The sequence below is a fragment of the Aspergillus lentulus genome, assembly GCF_001445615.1.
Source record: "Aspergillus lentulus DNA, contig: Alt08, strain: IFM 54703, whole genome shotgun sequence".
NCBI lineage: Eukaryota > Fungi > Ascomycota > Eurotiomycetes > Eurotiales > Aspergillaceae > Aspergillus > Aspergillus lentulus.
In genome coordinates, this window is record NW_028322118.1 from 457,816 (window position 1) to 476,969 (window position 19,154).

A 19,154-nucleotide genomic window follows, 5' to 3' on the forward strand; every position below is an offset into this window, starting at 1 on the left:
TCTTTCAGTATAATGGCCTGGCACATGCCAAAAATCCTTGTTGGTGTAGCAAATATACAGTCCAATAGTTCCAAAATATGTCAGAAGTGCTACGATGGCTACCCTTATGAAATATTCTTCCTGAACTGCAATTATGCTCCTACTGGCTGCCCTCTGCCTCTGCCTCTCTCCCGTAATCCCACAGCCCTCGGCCGCGTTACAAAAGAAGTCCGAGCTGTCTTCAACAGCCCGGCGGAGGTAGCACAGGGACCCCAACCCAACTCCTGTACGATGGCGCTCAGCCCCGAAGGGGGGATATGAACTGGAGGTCCCCTTGGACATTGCGCCGTATCCATAGTCAATGATATCCTGCTTGCTTTCATCGGGGGCTTGTGTCTCCCATCGATGAGAATCCCACGCCATGGCGTGGGGGAAATATTCGTCGCTGAGGGCTGTTACTCCTGGGGCAGCAAGTAAGACATGGGACGTGGGAATGATGTAAGGCGTGCCGGGAACTGGAAGCGGATTCTTGACTTTGCGCAGGAGCGAATGGATCGACCCATGGAGACGGAGGGTCTCTCGGATGACATTCTAATGCAGGGGGAGATTGTCAATGTCTTTAAACTGAAGAGGGGCCAGAGTACCACTGGGACCCATGCGCTCCATCCAGATCATGGTAGAGGACGGCAAATTCAGTTGTGAGCTTTGACCGCACCTCTTCTCCCTGGAGGGTGCTTCCGGCGGTGAAGATAGTAATCTCTGCCATCGCTGATGCGATATCCACTGTCCCCGATGTGCCATGGAAATTGGGCGAAATGGCACGAGCACTGATCCCGTGGCCGATGTTGGATACCGAAATGTGCCGGGAGACCTCGGGTTGGATCATGCACCAAACGGTACACTCTGCAGGTCCATCGACATTCTTCAATCGTACGTGTCCGGCTCAAATATCAACGCACTGCGGTGTGGCTGGCTCACACTGTCGTAGATCTCACCAGCACTCATAGGGGTATTATTGAGGGACCGCATAGCCCAGCCTAGAGGGCCATGGCTCTTCAGGAGCTTCTCACGGTGACGGGCCTCAGACTTAAGCTATGATCTCCTTCTAAGTTAGCTAGGTGGCCTCTACCTTGACTAGTTTATGGCTCGTTGGCCTCGGTAGGGATGCTAGCGGTACGAGAGTTCTTCTCCTCGTTAATAGATCCCTAAGTGTGGTGATAGAAGCCTTATCCTCATACTCATCCTAGGTAACGGCGTAGTTAGGGACTATGGCGACTTTAGTGGCATCGGTGGGAACCGGGCGCTTAAAGAGAAGGGGACCATAGACAATGATCCACTACTTAAGAGTATGATCCTTCTTGATGACACGGGAGTGGACGAAGACCCTAGAGCATGCATCACCACTCTAGAGCATACATTGCCTCAGTAGGGTACTCAGGGACGGCATAATCCATCTACTACAAAACAGCTGTTTTGGTTAGAGGAGTGAGTAAAATCTAAAACACTAAGCGTTCTACTATTAGCATATAGCCACAGTCTTTCCTCCTTTTAGAAAATGCCCGAATAAGCCTGGCTAAGCCCTGTTTTGCGCTGCATGCGTCAATCTAAAGCCTAACTAACCCCTACTACATTATGGCTTAGAACTAAGCTGCAACGTTGAAGGGGCCTTACTAAACCCTTAGCAAGTCATCTGGCCCATATTATCCTATGGAACTTTAGAAGATAAGCAGAAGGATTAGGAGGGATTGCTAAATAGGATAATAGGATAAAGCATCCGTGCTTCCCAAGGTGACCGTCACACATGATAATTAACTTTCCGGATCCTCTATGAGTCTATAACACATTTTCAACTTGGAACGCTGTCTAATACTAGATTTCCTAATCTCCTGTCACACTATGGAATCCGTCTCTGCTGTTCTCTGCTAGTCAACTACTTTGGGAGCGGGTGATATAGTGTCGAACTATATCCTATACTTGCCTGTGGCCTACCGACCAGGTAGCCTACTGATATATCGAACAGGTATGACAATGGTCGGGCGATATAGTGATCCGGACAGGATTAAGAACAGGTCAAAGGTAGCACAAGCACAATAACATGAGAGATGAGAGCAAGGCCTATTGAGTACGTATACTCAATAGTAGAGAGTAACTGACGAATCGGACGAGTGAACTTGTACTCAAGTGAGATATTGTTATTGAACGCGAGGAACTAAAACTAAGAGTGTTAAATATAATGGTAATGAGTGTCCTTATATAGTCCTTCCCCGCCGGTCCGTATCTTGAAGTCATCATGAGGTCCCATCGTAGACCGTCGTTTGTAGTCCATGGTGGTTTTATATGTTCCCGGTGACCGTCGATGGTTCCTGGAATCGAATGGGAAAGTGGCGGCTCGGTCGGTCGGGTTGGCGGCTCGGTTGGGAATTACAACAGGAAGGTTGCTTATATCTTTAATATATTGTACTATAGCAAATTTTACTATTGAGATGTCAGTCTTCATTTTAAGATAGTAGGGTCGCGCAACGCATGACCCCGAATACTTAAGGCTAAGCCAGAAGCCGAATAGATCCACCCCTTGCTTACCCGCTTTTGCCTTGTTGTTTATTCTACCTTACTGTTATCAAGGAAACGCTTCAATACATCCACAAGCCGCTTCAACGGTTCCATCATATCAGAAAAGATTGAAGTACATATTATCCATTCTTATCACAGTTCAGATTATGACTAGGCCAAAACCAGTGACCCGCCGTCTCATCGTCATTCTCATTCTGGATCAGGTCGGGAGAGCAACTGCAAAAAAATACTTAACGAGGCGTATTAAGAACTTGATCTGAGCTGAGGGTAGTTGTTTAATCCATCTCAGGATGGATCAACCAACCTGATAAACATCGGAGAAACATCATTTTCTTTATATATAGGAGGCTCAAAATGCTGTGCAAAGCGAGAAAGAATGCATATTTCAACGCATAATCATTGGCCCCAGATTAAGCAAATTGTATATTCAATATTGTATCTAGAATACAAAATACAAATTGACCTGGTAATATTTCTCGAGCCGCTTGGATTAAATCAGTTCCAACATGCCAAGCGCCAATCTCATTTGGGATCTTCTATGGAACTTCAGCAAATCCAACTATTTCGGATGTTTGTTGGGCCTTTGCGCACCTAGTCGATGTCCCCTATATTAGAAATTTACTATTCCTCGTACTAATATGTGTCGCTGGCGATTCCCACTTTGTCCGACATAAGAATTATAACTTTAATCGGCTTGGATCGACAAGATTATGTTAACCAACAGAACCCACATAAAACACGCTAAAATGGTCTACATTTGTGGCTGAGCAATGACTAGGGCCTCTGACATGTTTAAAAGCTGGGGGCTGCCTTGGAGGAGTATTTGGCCCTTAAATTGTACCCAGCTTGCGACAATATGAGCCGCGGGGCAAGCTATGATATTCTGGTCCCTTTACAGGACTTCCACTCCGCAAGGCATCCACGGGATACCAATGAGATCCATCAGTATGTCCCTAACTAATCATATTCTTTGTTGGAGAGACGGGGCCAAAGGTTGACTGTGCTGCTCTCCCCAGAGAACCAACATCGTCAAATGAACCAGTAGCACCTCACCGAGTCAGTATTGACTCCAGCGGCAGTTTACGCATCAAGGAAGATGGACAGGACCGATCAAAGGTAGAGCCTCGAAAAATACTGATACGGCGGAACCGATCGACCGCTGTTCGTTATTTCCTCCAATTCCATATGATTCCACTGGCAGCCGCAATAGCGCTCATCGTCCTGAACATCCAAACACGGTTCCTTGGGACCGATAGCCAATGGTTCAGCTTACTTCAATTCATCGCCAAGTTTCACGAAATCCTGATGCAGATCTCGATCGCGACGGCGTTAGGCGCCTACCAACAATACCTTCTCACTCAACCCACCTCTGGGGTGCCCTTTGGAGCTATTTTCTCTGCATATCACACCACACAAGTGGGCTATTTATGGTCACCTGAATTCCGTGCCAGTTTGACGACTCCTGGGTTTCCACTGCTTCTAAAGATGGGGTTTGTGCTTTTCGTTCCTGCGAGCATCTTACTTGCTTCTGCTGTCGGGCCCGCGAGCGCTATTGCAATGTTGCCCAGACACGTCAATTTCAGCATACCAGACTACCAATTAGCGCTGGATCACGCCTACAGTGATGTCTTTCCGACGGCATTTATCCAGCCTGGCTCGCGTTTAGTAGATGGGATTTATAACCGTAAGATGGCATGACTTTGCCAAGAGTCGAAAGCACACGGCTAAAATATGTCTTCAACGCAGAAAACGAACAATCCCCTGCCATCGGTTGGGAGTATCTCAGAGACCTTCCAAGCGTGGGACAAGACCAGCCCACGTTGGTCGGGACGCAGCAAGCGTTTAAGGATCTGGGGGATGGATACGGAAAATCTGTCGAGGAGATGCCACCACTATATTCAGTCGGTCTTTTGTCTCTTGTTCCGCGTACTCAATCCCTCTCTGAGACATTCACAAGAACCTTATACGTGCAATTTGCCCCCAACGGCACAGTGGCTACGGTGCAGCAGATCCCAATTGCAGCAGGCCTATCCAGGGCCGTAATTAGCTCACTTGCAGGAGTGAATAACCCAGCTACAGTTGGTGAGGCAAGCATCCGAATCGCACATCCGGTTGTGAGCACCATTTGCACGCTGAATGCGATTATGGACGAAAACGACACCCGCTCCATTCAATTCCCCGTAACTTATCTTGCTGCAAATGCCACGGCAGTTGAAACCACACCTTACACTAATATCACCCGACGACAGCTTTGGGACCAAATTCAGAAGCAAGGGCAGGGGCAGATCCTCTGGGTGGATGATATTCATTTTTCGACGGAACGAACGCTAGGAGCCATCGTCGTACAGCCGGCTCTCTGTGATAATGGTCAAGAATATATCAGTATGTCCGCATGTGCAGTAAGCGGGCAGTGGGCCAACATAACCTCCAGGATAGTGGTTGCAACGAACGGGTCAGCCACGGAATTTGACCAGCGAGTGGAAAGTCTTCTCCCGCGGGATTTTCTCAACGCTCTCCCAGCATGGCCGCCACATGCCGTCTCCATATCGAAAGATTGGGCGAACAGCATCACCACCCAAATTGGTAATCAGAATCGAACGGTGGCGGACAATCTCCTTCGGTCTCTCTTATTGACTGAGAACGTGTGCCCGGTAAACGGTAGCTACCCGCTGTACTCACGCGCGCCACGCCCTATGATGCACGAAGCCATTGTCTCCTCTTTAGTGGCAAATGGCATGTCTCACGCAGCAGGTCCCTTCAACATGTCAGCACAAAATCTCCACGATGGTACCTTCCGATGGGTAACCCGAATTGGTGACCTGATCAACCCCCCCGGCTTGATCCTGACATTCCAGTCCCATGTTTTGGGTTTTGCATGGAATATGGATGGGACGGCAATCAGAATCGCTATTTCGATCCTTATTTTATACTGTCTATACGCAACTATCTATGTTGTGTACACCTTCGTCACAGGGCATAGCTCGCATGCCTGGGACACAATATCGAGCATTACAGCGTTGGCGTTCAATTCAAGGCCCACCAAGGTACTGGAGAACACGAGTGTGCGCATTTCACAGACAGAAACCTTCCGAAATCTAGTCAGTGTTAAGGAACTGGAGGCAGAGAAGCGGTTGGAGCTGGTCTTTCAACAGGATGAACAGGATCGAGGGCCAGTGCAGCGGGTTAAGGCTGGCAAATCATATTCATAGACAATTACTATCTATACACCTTACCGTGTAGCTTGCCAGCTCGTTTTCTCAGCTCTAATCACGACGGCCCGTTCCGTCCGTGCATTAAGCTTACATCTATCCCTTCTGTACTGTAAGAAACCTAGATAGTCAAGTGCATCCTGAGTCCTCTGTGGCTACTCGCTAAAATATGATGAAGCAGGTTTAAACAGCCAGTTCAACATACGGCTCTCTAGCCTTGAACTTTTTTAATGAGCGCGCGAACTACTAGTCCGGGCATATCAGATTTTGAATCGTGGTTTGGATTCATCACGTAGGATATGTCGTTTTGCTGATTACGTAGAAGAGAGATTATCGTCGATTGAAGTATAATGAGCTGATGCATCAAATGGCTCTCGCCCTGTGCCTAGAACAATTATAGTATAGAAGCCCTAGGAAATAGACGGAAGAAACGAAAGCCCTACTATCACCTCGTCGAAAGACTGCACCTAGGAGTTGAAGATCCTCATCGTATTCATCCTGCACTGCCCTCCCCGTTGCCTGCTAGTAGTTTTTGTAGAGCAACATTCTCGCCCTTATTGCGGCGGTCTTCGCGTCGCTTTCGCCAGTTTCTGTACTCTACTGAGATTGTCCGAAAGCCTAAGATAAATAGCTAGGATAAGGGCAGCAATTTCGGGCCCGGACAGTTTTGGACTAAGTTGGAAGCTGGCCAATCGCTCAGCCTTGGGGATTTGGCCTGTATTTAAACTGTAGGAAGACGAGGAACATGATGGACATGAAATTAATGTAGTATTTCCTGTAAAACACTTAAACTGAATCTCGATAGACTCCGTTAGGAAGGCCACCGGAACGCCCGGTTTTATGCCTACAGATCTGTATGAATCCAAAATATGGGAAGCCGAAAGAGGGGTAATATAAACGTAGTTATGATATATCTAGCACGACATTGGCTCTTGATGCCCGGATGATCGCCTCACTTGCTTTGTGGAGCAGTATCCAGCCATTATTATTATCTGCTGTGTGCCTGCGTATGAGCTTACTCTGAGAAGCCTGCTTGGTACACATATATAATTTGAGTATATCGATTTTCATATGCACAAATCATATGCATTCTGACCCTACCGAGCCTATTATTGCGTGAATGGCGAGGTAGATCATAAGTAGCACCTATACTGCTACCTTTATAACCCTGTATATTATAGTATTACTCAAGTCTCTTTCGCTTCGACTCCAATAGCTACGCGGCCATTCGGCCAATATCGAAGGGCACTATGGTGTGCTACCGGTTCCTTTCCCCAACGTTTCTTTACCTCCTCATCCTTCTCCTCAGACGCTTGATCCAAAACCGGAAGCATATCCTCCGAGACAACCTGCGCAACAGCCTGCCAGCTATTCCCAATCATCGAATTTCTTGTATAAACCACAAAAAACACCGTAATAAGCGCAAGTATAAAAAAATGCGCTGCGATGATCGATACACTGGCAACAAATCCATCCCACCGGACTGGAATCAAAGCGGTGGACGAAAACGCGGTTGATGCGGACGCCGTGCGGTTCTCCCGCATCAAGTGCTCGTAGTATGCTGATTGGGTTCCTCGCGTTATCAGTGCTTGAAGGGCGAGAGCGGGACTGTTTGTATCGTGTAGAACATCTTTGAATAGGTCGGTATGACTTCGGTCTGCTGTGCTGGTGTCTGCTGTGTTCGCTTTCGAGAGGAGAATGCCCATGTTCGCGGGTGGTGTGTCCGTCGACGCAATAGCTTGCTGTGCTGGTGGGAGAAGGCCGATGAATGTAGTTATGAAGTGGAAATAAGTGTCGAAGGCGTCGTAGTCGTCTTCGACGGCATCGATTCCCATGTCAAAGCCTTTCCATTCTGACTTGGGATTAAGCGTAAGTACACCGCGATGATTCATGCTATCCGGTGTTAATGATGCACCAAGCTGCCGCCGGACTGACTCGGTATTGAAACTGTTGCTACGGCGGTCCCAAGATAGGCGTGGCTCCCAGTTTTGCCAGGAACTAGTCATGTGGACGGTGAATGTCTTGGAAGCGAGGTTGGTGAAGCATGAGGAGACGCGGAGGGCTGCCTTGTTTGAGTCGTTCATAATGATTGACCAAGGGCCGTCTTTGTGAATAGTAGTCACTCTGTATGGCGTTGTGATGTTTTCGTAGTTCCGTGCCATCATTGCTTCTCCGTCAAGGATGTCCAGGACAGTGAGCATGGACGAGGCCAGGGGGTTGTTGATGGCTACACCGGTCTGGTTGGCTATCCTGTCGTCGGGATTTATGTTGACCAAAGGGTCCTCAAGTTGGATTGTGAAACTCTGTGGCCGAAGAAAACGAGGATAGCAAAGACTTGACATGCCGTATGTTGTGTTTGCAGGCGGGTATGGCAGGGCGCAAGTGAAGTTGATGGGCCTTTGCGCCTCCACATTTTGTAGGATTGGATATGATTCATTTCCCAGGATCATCTGCCCATACAGACGCGGAGGGAATGTCGAATTTAGGCGCAAATCAACGAATGATGGGGAAACGCAGACCACTCGCTGATCCATAACCTCCGCTGGCCCTTGGAAGCTTCGGAGACTTGTTCGCTGTGCCTCATCTTGGAAGGGAATAAAGCTTCGATACGTATGTCCTGTATCATGAAAATTAGGTCCCTGCGAGAAAGTCTCGGCGAGCTCGCCAAATGTCCAACCTGATGCTGGAGGAACCCTCCACCAAGCAGCCCCTGCAGAGCCAAGGGAGCTGAAGATGCCAACTTCAGTCAAGTTATTGCTCTTAATAAAGCTGCTGTCCATAAAGTCCGAGATGAGAATCGTAGAGAGAAACTGGGAAGCGACAGTCACCAAGACCTCGACAATGACAAGCATCGAAATCAAAAGCGAGAAGACTCGCCTCGGCTGTGTTAGCATGCCCTTTGTAAGCAGAAGACTGGTCGGGCTGACACTAACAGCCCTAAGAATTGAGTAAAATGGGGCATAAAATAATGGTGTCCCAATGTCCTCCAGTATAATACTGCTAACCATCGCGGTAATCAGGCTAGCCTGGAGAGTCACTATTGCCCTTGTAACTGCTGTACAAACTGTAACGACTCTCGACGTCCAATCCGCATGCACTATCGAGGCCCAAAAAGTATTTGGCACTCCTCCTGATATCGCCGTCATTGATTCTCTCCATATCAGTCCTAATAGAACCCATAGGATGATTAGGAAACTGGAACCCAGCAACAAGATTAGAGCGCTGAGCGTGCCAATCCGCTCCCATGCGTTTCTTGTCTTTTGTTCTGCAGGAGGTTTTGGCCATTCGTTCTGGTTCTCTTCGGTGTCACCGTCTGTCGTAGTGTTTAGAGTGACTAGAGGGACATAATCCCCAGCCCTGGTGGATGGCATGGAGGAAAGTTAAATGTGAAGATCAGTTGCCCTAGGATAACTAGAGACCTAGAGGCGCCCGGGAATCCGCGACCTTTTGCGCGAGCACACGAAAAAGGACTTTAACCTTGTTTGCTATACGAGACCAATGACACGAAGAGAAAGAAAGTCAAGGCTGGGTCTTATCCTCGCTGCTTTCCCTTTCCTGCTCAGCCTCAATTCGTAGAAATAATCCAGCACATAGGTAGGAACAAAGGCAAGGACATTTCTCAATGAGAGGAAAGAATATCTACTGAGCAAAAACCACCAGCGCCAGTATGGTGAGGGGGTGAGCAGCAGGAGATCAGAATTGCTCGACACTCGCGCCCCCCAGCGCCCCCTCGTGCTTGATGGAGGCCAAAGCACATTTCTCAGTCGATCCTTCCGGCTGGAACTAGTTTCAGAATTTCCCACTAAATGCCAGATGAAGTGTATTAAATGGCTCTCAGATATGTGTGCATAGGTCAAGGTAGCCTTAGTTAAACAAATACTCAAGCCTCATGAGCCAAGTTGAAACTACCGACAAGATTAGATTTCTATAAGACTAGATAGAATTCACTAAGAATTCTACAGGCTAAGGCAGACTGTTCTAACTATTACTAGCCAATAGGCTACCTAGTATATGAACCTAATCACTCGAGTGTGGATGTAGATATGGCTTAGATAGTATTTACTCACATAATGATTGTTGGTATGATGCTGATCTAAATACATACGGTCATACCCATGCGCACCCGGCCTCTAATCTCTCACCTCAGCAACCCCTTTCACTCTAGAATCTGTGTATCGTCCCTGCCTACAGACAGCATTTTCAACAACACTTGTAGATGCAAGAGATATACACTATATACCTGCCAACGCATCTGCTGATCACAACACCGCATTAGCCGCGCATACGAGGGGCCAACGCCAATGCCCGAGGCTGATACCAGTTCACTCCAAAATGCTCAATAGAAAAAAGAACGAGTCATTTGTATGGGCTATGCTCGTCGTGGATAGTCTGGGGCTCAGGGCTCATCTCCCAGCGCATCAAGCCAGCATTTGCTTTAGCGTTTGTGTCCACCAGCAGGACGTGGCGTCTAGTTGTTTAGTAAATGCCCTGCTGAGGTTCGTTAGGTGAAAATGGTCATTGGCCAAGTCAGTCTAGTGCTTATTATATTCGGTGACTTCCCCTCCTCAAGCAGATCTATTATCTTTTGCTTGCAGCTTGGCATGTTGGCAAGGCAAAGAAGGTCCAATTTAGAATGGGGATGATTTGCGTCCTGTCCTGTTTGGCCAAAATGTGCCATTTCTCCTCAATAGCAGTTTTTGACTACTCCGAATATTTGTTAATGTCTAGTTTTCATCCATGCTTGATTGCCATGCCTTCAGTTCCATACCATGTTACTCCGTAACTGTTACCTGACAGCATTTAGCGCATCTGATGATTTTTAAAGGAGAAAGACAGGGTTGTCTGGTTATGCAACATGTTCTCCACCAATTGAGTGTGCTCCTGCAGTTCCCATTTCCCAATGCAGGTGAGTCAGAGTAAATAACATTAGATGCTTGGAAGGTAACGGAATAATTTGTGCTCTTCGAATAATGGATCACAAAATCTCATGAGAAGAAGAAGAAAGCAGGGGATATCAGATTGGAGATGATATTATACCGTTTAGACTATTGATAGCAACCGAAGGACCTTGTTATGTAACATCATAAGAAAATGACTCGGGAAGACGACGTGAAGCTACTATAATCTGCGAGCAACAAATTGTTCTAGCTTAGCCAGACAACCATGTCCGTTAAGAGGAGAAGAGCATGCTGGGACATCCTCTACATGCAAGACCTTCTAATGTTTTGGGCTTAAAGTTCAGGGGAAGCTATCTAAGACTATAAGAATGCCTAAGTTAACTCGAGTTCTCCACAGAGAATTAGGTGGGTCTAGTATTAAGGCTCATTAGGATCTGTAGGAGGCAGGGGAGGTGGTGACGTCTAGATAAACAGACCTAAATATAAAGGAAAGGTGGTTGTTTTCTAGAGTTGATTTAGAGTAATTAACTTGCGGATTAATATGGAAGCTGCAAAGTGTTATCCCATAGCTCTTTTTCTGCGTTTAATGTGGAACCATGGGTTGCCACTGTGGGCAAGGCGTATTCAATGAGAAACACGTATACCCGATTAACCTATGACTCGACTGTCACTCCACATTGCTTTGGAGGGACTGTGCATAAGACCAACATCCTCATCTTAAAGCATTGACTCCAGGCCGCAGCCTTGACCTGTCCAATTCAGTTGCAGGTAGGGTGGCTACTAGTTTATAGTCACTCTATTAGAGAATTCGTCCTGAACGCCCACTATCCTTCAGGAGAGTGTCTAAATGAATGTGTGGTTGCTGTGCCTGATGTGGTGGTCGAATAACGGGCATTGCTGCTCATGTAAAATCGTCTTTTGGCGTTAAACCAAATGTCCGGCGTAAACTGCGGGCCTGTGAATTACTGTATCGAGTTAGTTTTGTTTCTTTAACTAGGTTTGGCGCCCAAATACGCTGTCACGTAACCTCCGCCTCGATGCTCTGACAAAAAAGACGCTGACCTTGCCCTTTCGATCTCTTTTTTCCTTCCTTTCTCCCTCCCTCCATCTCCTGTATCTTCCACTCATTGTTGCCCCTTCCCTTTCGCCTCCGCCCCCACCGGCCACTGCGCATTAGCTTTCAGCCAGTCCCGCCCCCTTTCCTTTCGCCGGAGATGCTGCTCGATCCGACGCCGAGGTCAGCCTGGCTATTCTGTCGATAGAAGCAAAAGTACATACGAGGAATTGCTGAAAAAGGAGAATTATGGTGAGGATTTAACCGGTGATGTGAGCCAAAGTACCAATCCCTTCCTAGAAGGGTTTAGAAGGATGTGCGAGAGTCCTTGAGAAGGGGTGAACACCGCTGCCTTAAGTTGATGTCACGGTATGCCAGGGCCCAAGAGCAGGGATTACCATAGGCAGCAGACCTAGAGTGATACTCGTTTCCAGATACTTTGGTACTTGCGGGAGTAACCCGTGGACATCTCTCGGAAGGTTTAGCCAAGCGAGAAACGAATTCGCTTTTATTTATTTTCTAAGGCTCTGGTTCTAGCAAAATAGCCAAGGCTTCTTCGGGTTTCCCATTGCACACTGAGCGATGAGATTTAGCGCCATCTATTGACCCGTTCTATCTCATATTGTCGCTCCGAATAGTCGGTCCAATCGTTTCCAGATGGACAAGGCAAATCAGAAATCTTGAGTGCAAAAAAAGATACCCCCTGACCCACGTCGGGGAAATCCGCCACTCCTTCAAAGCTAGCAAAGTTTTTATCCTTGAACTTGATAGTGCCGTTGCTTGCCTGGAAGTGGATCATGCCTTCGCCCGTCTCGCGGCATTTGAGCTTGAGCAGGTATCTGCGAGGCTGATCTTGCCCTGCCTTATACTTCTTTGGCCTCGTCATAGGTTTAGAAGCCGGTGGGTTTCTCTTAGCGCCTAGCTTGACGTTCTCCTTGGCTGGAACACTATCCTCGTCATCAGTTTCCTCTTCAAATCCCTCTTCATCCATAGAATCGTTCCAGTCGGATTCATCGTCGCGATTGGCTTGAGCGCAATATTCATCCAGGGCAAACTTCTCGGAACAGATAATCATAACCCCTTCAAGGACCCCGAAATCAAAGTCAGCTTTGAAAACACCAGGTGTACCGGTCCGGTGGATGTCAAGGCTGAGATCATTTGCCATGTCGGGGTACCCCCTCTCAATAGTCTCACTGTGAACAATGTAGGTGCCGACGGGGGTGGCATCCTCTGTCTGCTGGCTACGGCTATTGAGATAGTCCATATGTATTTTTTCTCGCTCATTCTCCCGCTTGTCTTTCTCGTCCTGTAATCGCCTTGCCTCCTTGACAGGGTACTGATTGGCTGCCTTTTCCACGGATGCTCTATCCCAACCCATGAAAATGACCTGAGTCTTCGGTCCAAAGGCTCTCATATGGTGTAGACCAGGGATCTTTCTGGCAGCTTCAATCATCTGCCCGGAACGATATTGGCTGTATCGATCAAGGGGTATGCCAACGATAGTGGTGGTTTTTGTACGATCTGGTTGGTCAGCAGATAAGAAATACTTTTGCATGATCCAGTCAGGGTGGGAAGAGAGTTGCTCGGGGGTACGTTCGCTGATCCATTCTGCATGCATCTGCTTTTGCAGCTTCATAATGTGGTCAGGGACCTGATCGCACTTCCCAGCTTGGAGGGCTGCCTTCATTAATGCAGTTCCCTGGCCAGTGAATTCACGTTCTTCGAACTGCACCCCATAGTGTTTCAACTGAGCACGGACGAAGTTGGGGTTATCTCTTAATGCCTTCTGCCCTTCACGTGAGAGCTTTGGCAAAAACATGCTCCGAAGTTGAGAACCTTCGATTCGATCCATACGACCAGGGTCTGCCATGAAGCGGCCAAAGGCTGAGACGAAGCCATCGCGACGAATATCATTGTAGTGGTGCGCAGACATCGTGATCGGCAAGCTGAGCTCAGAGAAGGGTGAGTAAAAACAGGGGGATCTGGAAGCGAGAGACCACTAGAAGGAGAGGAGCGAATGCAGATGAGCGTATTGAGTAAGAGTGGTCTCCCACCTGATCACCAGGGCTATTAGTTATCGTGCACTCGACTTAGTCGAGTTCTATCTACTACCTCCAGGGTTACCTAGTGCAACTGGGCGAATGCGCGAAGGGGTTCCGGCTCAAGAGCCAAGATGCTTCCTCTATAGAGGGAGAAATTGGTGGCGGGGGTCAGATTGTGTCGGAGGCGAGTATAGGTGGTGATTTCTCAGACGCGAATGATACGAAGTAGGCGTATCGTGCGGGGAGTGATGTTGTCTTTGCCTATCAACTGCATATCATCGCCCGGCGCACGTGATTTATTTTCGGGCCTGACAATGTAGGCATTAATCTGTATGAGACACAAATTCCTGTACGTATTTACTTCGGAAGGATTAATCTACATCTCTCTGTCTTCCACTCGGTCTGCCAGTACCGACCTGGCATGCCAAAGTGCAACCAACCCGCTCCAATAGGTACCTACCTATCTACCTTTTGTAACGTGTGTTCGTGTCCGAGACAAAATAGAACGATTCAATGTGAGCGGTAAAGCTTCGCAAATGAGTATCTGATTGGTATGATCTCAAGAAGAACTGGGCGTGGGGTGGAAAGGCGGCCGTTTCTGGCGCCAAAAACTGTCATTCCGCTGTCGATTTCACAGGTCCTCAGATTCTACTTGTAAAGCTTGCTACGAACCTAAATACCGAAATGGAAAGCATAATGACATTACTCAGGGTTTTCAGGGACAAGCTGTGGTCTGTTCGCCAAAATAGAGTTCAGAACGGCCCTTTCCAGAAAGCTTCTAAGTTCTACAACTTCTATGTACCTTGATCCAAAATCCCACAAGATCCACATACTAATATGAAGTGCCGGTCCGTCCTCGCCACGTGCACTGCCAGAGCCAAGCAGTTGGTACGCCATTGTATACCTGTAGGTAGACTTAGAAAATGTTCCCGGGAATTATTCGGGGTTTTCCAGGAAATAAGATCACGCACCGTAGGCGAGCATTTCTATTCGCAGGACTGCACTACCTCTCCTAATGTTTAAGTAGAGTCGTAACGGTCGACTTTTCTTCGGTAGTCCTTTGTTTTATCAGGGATAGACTCGATACGAAACGTCCAATTGCTGACTCAAAATGCGAAGATCATTTGTCGGCCTCCTTAGCAGTCTTGTGCTTTGTGCACCTTCTGGTGTGTATCAACATTATCTATACGATTCAGTTCCTCCGTTTGTACAAAGCTGATTTATGAAAAGTTTCCGCTGGTTTCAACAAGCCCTTCCGTTTCTGCCAACTCGGCGATCTCCAGATCGGTTTTGGCCTTGATGGATGGCAAAATGATACTTACCGTATGAGTTTGGCTGCCCAACAAGTCAACACGGAGGATTTCGACTTTTGCATTGCCGTGGGTGATTTGACCAATGACAGGTGAGTTTTCTACCCTTCCAGATGCATAGGTAACAGTGAGGTGGTCCTCCCAGAATCCAGGCTAAAGCAACTTCCAGACACGACTACCAGGTCCAGGCTTTTCAGAATACATTCCCCCAATTCAAGAAGCCCGTCCATCTTCTCCCCGGAAATCACGATATCAGCAATGTTGCGACCCTCGAGCAATTCACCCGGGACTACAATGTCAGCGACCACAGCTCCTTCAGCCACCAGGGATATCGCTTCGTGCTCCTAAACTCAGTCACCTTGATCAGCAATCTCACTGAGTTTGAGAGCTACACCGCTGCAGAGTGGGCTTGGTTTGAGAATCAGCTCGAAGCCGCCCATCATGCAAAGGAAGAGATCATTGTCGCGCATCATCATCTCCCGTTTGAATTCACTGAGGACGAGGCTGACGCATACTGGACCTTTCCCAACCGCGTGCGTGGCAGGTATCTCAATCTGATCAAGCAGTATAATGTGCATCATATCCTTGTTGGTCATCGTCATGAGACCAAGAACATTTATGCTTCCGACAAGTCGTTCACCGTCTACGTTGTTGCGGGTACGGCCAGGTTCTTCGATGACAACGGCTTTGGAATCAACTATTTCGACGTCAGTGGAGAGAATTCGAGCGAGGATGTGGCGCAGGAGTATGTTCATCTCAAGGGCGTTACTCATATGAAAAGGTCGGAGGGTTTGCCCAATGGATGCCCCGATATCTTCGCACATTGATTGAGAACGGAGGCGAGTATTGCAGAGACCGGTAAGGAAACGTTGCACGATTTCGCACTGTCGTTGGCTATGGGGAGACTCAGCAGAGTTGATGGGCATGATCGCTTGTAATGAAGCCGGCCAAATTCCTTTACCTTTTCCAGGTATTGTCTCAGCAATACCAAAGGGAGTTAGCAGAAAATAGGCCCAAGTAGGACTTGAGCTGCTCACTTTGATTTTCCAGGGGGCTGAAGGCTTGAAAAGGACGGTCATGCTGATAGTCCTTCGCTGAGGAAAATGATGCATTTCATCTAGCGTATGCAAAATTGGTAGTTTCGAATCAAATTTTATACAACCCTTCTTTTTCATGGGTAATAGAGTTAAATATCCGAGAGGCCCACTAATTCAAATTAGATCATCTTATTTAAGAGCCTAGAGTTAATACTATCTAAATACCATCCATTTATTATATGTTACCACAGCTTTGAATCTACGAGTTTTCTGATTAGATGTCTCCTGATACACCTTGAAACCCTTTTTACATCTTTTTGGTAATAGAAGTTCTTCAGGATCATGTAAGGATTGAGTATTTCTATCGCAGAAATCCATCATACAGTGCACAAGCTATACAACATGGACCTCAAAACTGCATGCTACTGCACTGCTTGCAAACAAGGAACATTTCAAGCCCTACAAGACCTAATAGCTCATGTCTACTACGGCGAACAGGAGCGCTATACTGGCATATATTACACAATCGAGCAGTTCTCGTACAAACAGCTCACCAATGCTGCCTTCAGCCACGTTTTAGGCCTCCTGATGGAATTCCACTCTGAGCAAGACACTGCCGAGGTCATGAAGGCTATAGAGCAAGGTGCCGCCCTAACGAATGTTTTGGAAATCGCCTTTCTGGAAATAGCCCCAGCGATCATTGACCTATTTGTTGCGGTTTTCCTTTTTCGTGTTAAGTTTAACTCACTCGCGGCATTGTGTGTACTTATCGCTACACCGTCATTTCTGGCATTGGAAGTTTCTGCATCCAGCTGGAACGTCTACAATCGTCGGCAGCTAACGAAGGTTGAACGAGGCGAGGCGCGTGTGATGCATCAAGCCATTCAGGGTTCGTTGACAGTTTCTTCTTTTAACATGTTCACGTACGAGAAATATCGCTTCGCAGAGGCAGTTGACAAACATATGACTGCAAAACAAAGATGGTCCCTGTCGAGATGTTTACTCGACTGGATTGATGGAGGCGTGCTTCCCGGCTGCTTTTGTCGTACTTGCGTGTCTCGTCGCCAATGAGATCAGGAAAGGCCGAGCATCCCCCGGAGACTTTGTCTTTCTGATACAATACGGGGCCTATCTCATTTGGCCGATCAAGTATTTGTCGAAATATTACAGGTGGTTGGTCGCAGACTTGATTGATGCTGAAAGGCTGCTCGACCTGCTTACCACCAAGCCGACTGTGACTGACAAGCCCCGTGCTTTTGATCTTGGTCCTGTGCAGGGATACGTTGAATTTGAGAATGTGTTTTTCTCTTACAACAACGGGGAACCGGCTCTCTGTGGCATCAATATCTCTGCAGCTCCCGGAGACACCATCGCCTTAGTTGGCACCACTGGCGCCGGAAAGTCATCGCTGGTGAAGCTGTTACTTCGCTATTATGACGTAACGTCTGGGTGTATCAAGATTGACGGCCAGGATATTCGCGATGCGACGCAATGTTCTCTTCGGGATGCTTTGGGCATTGTATCGCAAAACCCTATCCTCTTCAGTGCCCCGAGTATGGAGGACCTTCGGTACGCTAAGTTGGATTCCCCTGACGAAGAAATCTATAGAGTATGTCGAGCGGCTGCAATTCATGACCGGAGTTTCTCTTTCCCAAAGGGGTATCAAACCCAAGACGGGGAGCAGGGAGTCAAACTATCCCGCGGCGAGGTCCAGCGCTTAGCGATTGCGCGAGCCTTTCTTAAAGACCCATCCATTCTTGTACTTGACGAGGCAACTAGTGCAGTGGACACTGAAGCTGAGGCCAAAATTCAAGAAGCGCTGAAAGGTCTGATTAAGGACAGGACAACTTTCGTCATTGCCCACCGGCTTTCAGCTGTGGTGAAAGCAGATCGTATTTTGTGCTAGATAATGGCACCATCGCTGAAAGTGGGACGGATTGGGAACTGCTTAGGAAGCAAGGACGATACTACAACCTCTTGCATGCACAACCTGATCGGGAGGAGGAACCCATAATGATAGATAATTAGTCTACAACCCAGCTCCTCTACTTTTCGTAGAAGGTCAAAATCATTTGAAGATGCATCATGTGACATACTCTAGAAGGATGAAAGAAAAAACTGAGAGAAAAATAAATCACTAAAAAAAGCCACTTATAGATGGGAAAGGAGACAAATGGTTGAGCAGAGAGGAGGCCTCGTATTCAAGCTGGCGATGAAAGAACCGATCTCCACCTCCATCTGCTAGGTGTATGGCTGGCTGTATAATACTTGTCCTATTTACCAGGAATAGAAAAGGGAAACCTGAAAGATCTCCTTCATGCGAACGGAAACGCTGGAATGGGCCACAGGAAAAAAAGAAAGAAGAATCACTGCATCTACACGGGATTGAACCATGGACCTTTCCATTACGAGTGGAACGCTCTACCACTGAGCCATAGATGCCAGGACGGGAATAAAGTTTCGCTTAAGTAACCTATACACAAGCTGTCTCCTATGGTCATCACCTATGAATAATTGTAGAGATAACTCCTATTTTTGCGATGCTGACACTCGCTTTATACGTCGATTATATGCTGGTTGCATATATTATAATATCAAGGGGTGGCTTTCCTGGGGATAGTGATTGTTGTAACGCTCTCTGCTGTGCTCCGCAGTGGGCATACAAGGGTGTACGGAATACTCATAGCATCAGCGCTCATATCCAGACTCATAATCTATGCTGTTACGTGTCGGGTTACTGGGTATACTCAGGGATCAGGTCTGCGGGTACAAGAGAGCAGCGTTCCTATGTGTGATTCTTGGGGTCATAAGTCCCTAGTCCCCAACGATATATATAACCGGTGAAGTGCGCCTGGACGTCATGAGTTCTTATCAAGACTATCCATCAGAGAGATATATGGCCATACCTTATTCGACGCAGCGCAAGGAGAAAGGAGATTCATGTTTTTCAATGCCCGTACATAGGATCCAGGACCCACGGGTCGAACCTGACATCTACGCACCATTGGCAATGAACATACAAGTCGCATCAAGGGATTTGGCCATTTGTTGCAC

The 19,154-nt window shown here is 47.5% G+C and overlaps 5 protein-coding genes and 1 non-coding gene across 6 annotated transcripts; 3 read left to right on the top strand and 3 right to left on the bottom strand.

Moving 5' to 3' along the window:
* Positions 1-3,406: 3,406 nt before the first annotated feature.
* Positions 3,407-5,759, top strand: ALT_3416 (uncharacterized protein; the record flags this gene model as incomplete). The annotated part of the gene is made up of 4 exons (XM_089599572.1): positions 3,407-3,495; positions 3,567-4,234; positions 4,297-4,932; positions 4,987-5,759. 4 exons carry the CDS (start codon positions 3,407-3,409, stop codon positions 5,757-5,759), a joined length of 2,166 nt encoding a protein of 721 aa, XP_089455910.1.
* A 1,187-nt stretch (positions 5,760-6,946) lies between these two features.
* On the bottom strand, positions 6,947-8,611 carry ALT_3417 (uncharacterized protein; the record flags this gene model as incomplete). Its single annotated transcript, XM_033556564.2, has 1 exon — positions 6,947-8,611. One exon carries the CDS (start codon positions 8,609-8,611, stop codon positions 6,947-6,949), a length of 1,665 nt encoding a protein of 554 aa, XP_033412455.2.
* Positions 8,612-12,300: 3,689 nt separating this feature from the next.
* On the bottom strand, positions 12,301-13,644 carry ALT_3418 (uncharacterized protein; the record flags this gene model as incomplete). The annotated part of the gene is made up of 1 exon (XM_089599573.1): positions 12,301-13,644. The coding sequence occupies one exon, from the start codon at positions 13,642-13,644 to the stop codon at positions 12,301-12,303; it is 1,344 nt and encodes a 447-aa protein (XP_089455911.1).
* A 1,220-nt stretch (positions 13,645-14,864) lies between these two features.
* ALT_3419 (metallophosphoesterase family protein) lies at positions 14,865-15,890 on the top strand (the record flags this gene model as incomplete). Its single annotated transcript, XM_033556563.2, has 3 exons — positions 14,865-14,919; positions 14,984-15,155; positions 15,233-15,890. The coding sequence occupies 3 exons, from the start codon at positions 14,865-14,867 to the stop codon at positions 15,888-15,890; spliced, it is 885 nt and encodes a 294-aa protein (XP_033412454.2).
* A 612-nt stretch (positions 15,891-16,502) lies between these two features.
* On the top strand, positions 16,503-18,006 carry ALT_3420 (ABC transporter ATP-binding protein; the record flags this gene model as incomplete). Its single annotated transcript, XM_089599574.1, has 2 exons — positions 16,503-16,989; positions 17,081-18,006. 2 exons carry the CDS (start codon positions 16,503-16,505, stop codon positions 18,004-18,006), a joined length of 1,413 nt encoding a protein of 470 aa, XP_089455912.1.
* A 464-nt stretch (positions 18,007-18,470) lies between these two features.
* On the bottom strand, positions 18,471-18,542 carry ALT_t077. Its single transcript has one exon. It is a non-coding gene; the product is annotated as a tRNA-Thr (tRNA).
* Positions 18,543-19,154: the final 612 nt, after the last annotated feature.